This window comes from Erythranthe guttata, chromosome 8 (assembly GCF_056151865.1).
Source record: "Erythranthe guttata isolate IM_541 chromosome 8, IM_541, whole genome shotgun sequence".
Taxonomy (NCBI): Eukaryota; Viridiplantae; Streptophyta; class Magnoliopsida; order Lamiales; family Phrymaceae; genus Erythranthe; species Erythranthe guttata.
Genome location: NC_142540.1, coordinates 7,720,774 through 7,725,844, shown reverse-complemented (window position 1 = coordinate 7,725,844; position 5,071 = coordinate 7,720,774). Strand labels below are relative to the sequence as shown.

The 5,071-nt window shown below is 36.7% G+C and overlaps 1 protein-coding gene across 1 annotated transcript; it reads left to right on the top strand.

The window, feature by feature from the left end:
- The first annotated feature begins 488 nt into the window (after positions 1-488).
- On the top strand, positions 489-4,555 carry ATXR5 (TRITHORAX-RELATED PROTEIN 5). The gene is made up of 6 exons (XM_012998279.2): positions 489-1,021; positions 1,292-1,372; positions 2,454-2,686; positions 2,779-2,879; positions 3,365-3,577; positions 4,017-4,555. The coding sequence occupies exons 1-6, from the start codon at positions 670-672 to the stop codon at positions 4,174-4,176; spliced, it is 1,140 nt and encodes a 379-aa protein (XP_012853733.2). The 5' UTR covers positions 489-669; the 3' UTR covers positions 4,177-4,555.
- The last annotated feature ends 516 nt before the right edge of the window (positions 4,556-5,071 follow it).

Here is a 5,071-nt window from a genome sequence, read left to right as displayed (position 1 = left end):
CTTTCATCTATTTAATCTTCGGTATAATCAACATTTTAAGGTGCGTGATCTCTATTTGACTTAACTGCTTTCAAGTATTGAAATAATTATCGACACGCGTCATTATCTGATTTAAGCATCGAAGTGTAATCGCCAATGAAATCCCTGGCGTGTCACCTAGTGTGTTCAGTGGTTTTGCGAGAAATACGAACACGCATCATATACTTAGATCAACGCAAAACACGTGGCATTCGAACCCGCATTCCTAAACTAATCCCTAAATCGACCTTTGAACTACTCATTTCAAGCGATCCCGGATCAATAGTGATACAAATAATCACAAAACTACGTACGAAGTAACACTTAAACAAATTAAATGAAAGTTCGTTTATAATATTTATCGTTCGAAGTCTCGACGACAAAGGGCTAAGAAAAAAAAAAAATTTGGAAAAGGGGCGCACACCAAACTGTTAATTCAGCCGTGCACGATAGCCCCTCCATTTGTCCATGGCCACGTCATCATAGTGCCACCTCTTCCTATTCCCTGCGCCTTCGCCCCCCTTCTTAAAACTTCAGCCGAGACAGACAACTCAGAATTAGCAACGTTAATAATCTGAATTCTTTTTTTATTTTTAAAATTCGAATTAGCCCTTGGGGAATCAATTTTATTTCCAATTCCGGCATTTCGACATGGCGCCGTCGTCAATTCCGGCGTCCCATAGAATCCAGCTGCAGCTCGGCGCCGCTCAGCCGAGGAGGAGGCAGAAATACCGGTCGATTAAGGAGATCATGAGGGTGGCCAAACGTGTGGTGCTGTTGGAGGGTGACGATGGCGACCAGTCCGACGGCGGCGGCGGAGATTACTACAGCCGGGTGGCCTGCGAGCAATGCGGCTCCGGCGAGCTAGCCGACGAGCTGCTTTTGTGCGATAGGTGTGACAGAGGCTTCCACATGCTCTGCGTCCGCCCAATCGTGGCCCGAGTTCCAATCGGGCCATGGTTCTGCCCGGCCTGCTCCGATAACAAAATTCGCCCAATCAAAAGTACTACCAAATTATAATAAATAAATAAAAAAAAATCCAATCTTTATATTCATGCACATGTGTATATCTATCTATACAACTCCTGTATTCAAAGGAACAGTTATCATACAAATATAGATACATACATAAATTACATGATTCTATTGAGAGAGTGTGTATGTGTGTGCGATCATTTGTGTTTAAGTGTGTGAAAATGGTGATGGTTAGGTAATTAGGTTGTGTCAATTTTTTAATTATTATTATTAAACCATTTTTATTTAATTTATGCAGGTTTTTCGCAGAAGAAAATTGTTGATTTTTTCAGGATTCAGAAATCCGAGGAAGTCGATGGGAAATGCGCCTCTCTTCAGGGTATGAATTTTGTTCCTACCATCATTTCATCACAATCATTAATCATCTCATGGATTTGTTTTTCTTCGAACTTTAGATGTTAATTTTACTTAGATTCTTTGGTGCAAACAGAAATTCGATTGCAAATGTAATAACTAGACACGTTTTTCTTGAAATGTTGCCTTAATAAAATTATAAAACCTACATCATTGTCAGAGAGTTTTTTGCATTGCAGTTTAATGTCTCGATATTTATGATGTCTTGAAATGTTCACTGATTAGTTTGCTATGATCGAGTTCATGGTCGTGTATCTTTTGTTTATCGAATAGAGGCTTAACTTGATTGAGTAGCCTACGAGATTATGGAGTCTAGTTATGCTCGATTCGTTATCTGTTTCGTCTTGTCTGTAAGTTTCTTTTAACAGAATTTGAGCATCATTCTGTCTTAATTCAGTCTATTTTTTTTTTTTTTGAGAACTGTCTTAATTCAGTCTCAACTGTCTTAATATGCTGACAGTCTCGTTTTTGTAATATCGATGCTCTCACAAATGGTTTCAGAATTTATTGTAGGAGTGGAAATAATTTCCATCTTTAAGGAGTATAATCCGTATTTTGCTTTACTTCGTATCTTCCACGCCATCTAGGTCTAGTTAGTTACGTCTTTTGTTAATGAATAACATTGAAATGATTAATCATGTGAACTTAGGATTTTCGTACTGACAATTGCCTTTCCCTTACAACCTTGTCTGTTGTTAATATTCCCGACGGACAAGCATGATAAGCCCATTGCTTCGTCTGTTGTTTACTCAGATGACAACAGTAAAAAAGGCAATGCCCTACCTTAAAAATGTAGTAAACTGTAAAATATTAGTTATCGGAATGCAGCTATATCTATCTATATAGATAGCCATCACTTTTAGCAGGAATAAATTAATGAGGATATTTTAGGTCAAGAAAATGAGGTTTATAAGATCTTTTGTGATCCAATAAATTCCTTTTAGTTCAAAAAAGGGATATCCATTCCGACATTTGTCGTCTATCACAGGGGAACGAGTCTTTTCTAATCTTACACGTGTATTTTCTCATTTTTGTCGCATTTATAGAAGTTAATAAAAGACGGCGCAGACGTGCGAGTACGCTAGTATTCCACAAGAAGCGAAGGAGACTGTTAGCATACGTCCCGTTGGAAGATCCAGAAAGAAGGCTGATACAGATGGCGTCTCTCGCCTCGGCTTTGACAGCTCAGCGCATGGAATTTAGCAATCAACTTACTTACATGCCTAACATGGCTCCTCTCTCAGCCAATCAAGCCATTTTTGAAAACGGTGGCATGCAGGTTTATTTCTTATTATTACCCGAATCTCTCGACTATGTTTAATTGTAATTAACATCCTCTGATTTTTTGTATATTAATTAATTATTTGTCAGGTACTTTCGAAAGAGGATACTGAGACTTTGGAGCTGTGTAGGGCTATGCAAACGAGAGGCGAATATCCGCCGCTTATCGTCACCTTTGATTCGTGTGAAGGGTATTTATTATTTCTGTGTTACTCTCTTTTATTTTATTGCATGCATAAGTGGTAGTGTAGGACTAGCGGTGGAAATTGGAAACGAATTCCCGATTTCTGCCTAATCAGATCGGAAATTTTCCAATTTCGGAACAATATTTTTCATTCCGATTTTTTCCGAAATTTTTTGGATCAGAATTTGAATATATATGAGATTCCGATTTCCAATCCGATTTTAATTTCCGATATATTTCCGGCGATTACACTTACACTATAAATATTATTATGCATTTTATATTTTAGGTTCCTAAAAAATTGGAAATTTGTGAATTCTGCTGATTCCGATCTGAAAATTTCCGACTTTGGAACCACTTTTTCCAGTCCAATTTCCGGAATACCGATTTCTTTTGGAACGGAGTTGGAATTAGTTTTTCACTTGCAAAAAAAAAAAATCATTTTTTTTCTCAAAGTAATAATTCCAATCAATTTATCAATGTTGTTTGCAGATATACAGTAGAAGCTGATGGTCCGATAAAAGACATGACGCTAATTGCGGAATATACAGGCGATGTGGACTATATTAAAAATCGGGAACAAGATGACTGCGACAGTTTGATGACCCTTCTTCTAACAGCTGATCCTTCTGACAGTCTTATCGTCTGCCCAGACAAGCGTGGAAACATTGCTCGTTTTATTAGCGGCATAAACAATCATACATTGTAAGTATTTCTTTTGAATTTCTTGCCAAAATAAAAATATGCTGGTTAAAATCTTTTCAAATCGAATTTCAAAGGCTCGACTGATACCGCTAAAACAAACAAACATCACTTCATTTTTTTGTCAAATTCTTCTTCCAAAATACCTTTCTCCCAACATCTCTAGACATGATTTGGATACTCAAACAAACATTATTTTATTTCTTAAATCATTTTTCCCGAAACATAGTTTTTTCCCCATAGTGTAATGGAAACACAGTTAAACCTCTATAAATTAATACAGTCGGGGCTGACAAAATTCTATTAATCTAGCGAAATATTAAATTATCGAAATAATAATTTAATACATTTTTACCGAGCCAGGACCGGACAAAATTATTAATTAAGCTAGGTTATTAATTTATCGAGTATTAATTATGGTCACTTGTACGTTTTTTTGCAGGGAAGGGCGGAAGAAGCAGAACGTGAAATGCGTGAGATATAATGTTGGTGGTGCATGTCATGTGCTTTTGGTTGCAACGCGTGATATTTCCAAGGGGGAAAGGCTCTACTACGATTATAATGGATACGAGCACGAATATCCCACCCACAATTTCGTCTGACTCCAATACTTAAAAACCCGTAATTTGTCCGAGTCTTGTCGCAGAAATCTTTCCGTGACTTGTCCAAAGAGTCGCACATTTCATTTTCGTTTACACCCCTCCTGATAGCAGTTGAGGAACCATTTTTCCTTTTCTTTTTTCAAAATTTAATTTATCATGCCCCCCTAGCCATTTAAGGAGCATTAAGAATTACATAGTTGGATTTTCTTTACAGTAGAATATTTAACTAGTGCACCTTTTTTTTTTCTTTTTTTTTTTTTAAATTTTTATGTTAAGCTATTACAATAGCCTGCATTAATTTAATGCCAGACCACAGTATATCTTAATATTTGGATTACAGCTTGAAAGTTTAAGGAAATTTGTTTTTATGCATACTTCAGTTTATGAGGTGTATGAATATTATATGTTCATGTAGGAAAAAAATATCCTCTATGTATGTACGAATTTGGTTTCTGGTTCATATGAGAATGACACAAGCAACTGAAAAATAACTAAAAACTATCATGAAATGAACTTTTTGAAATTATGTGCAGTATTTTGAACTAATTCCATAAAGCCTCACATTTCTATTTTTTTAGGCAATATAACTTACAATGTAAAAATATTATTAGGCATAATTCGCCAAAACCCTTGTTACAGTCAAAATCGAAAAGAAAACGAGCAACCACTGAACTTAGTCGAAATGATTCTATTGTCTTCCAGAGAAAGTACTATACGATGTGAGAGGGAGATTTTCTTCTTATCGCTCTAATAATTTGAAGGTAGTCGCCCTCCACGATTATGACTGACCACCCTCGAAATGCTGCTATTTGGATTGCTTTGAGTGCCGCTTGGGCCACGCCCTCGACCGGTCGAATTGTTCCTGAAATCTTCTCGACATTCCACCACAACGTAC

Excerpts from the sequence above, each read along its gene's own strand:
- ATXR5 (XM_012998279.2), top strand. The coding sequence starts at position 670 with ATGGCGCCGTCGTCAATTCCGGCGTCCCATAGAATCCAGCTGCAGCTC. Across the intron at positions 1,373-2,453 it reads GAAATGCGCCTCTCTTCAGG|AAGTTAATAAAAGACGGCGC; the intron begins GTATGAATTTTG and ends TCGCATTTATAG. Across the intron at positions 2,687-2,778 it reads TTGAAAACGGTGGCATGCAG|GTACTTTCGAAAGAGGATAC; the intron begins GTTTATTTCTTA and ends ATTATTTGTCAG.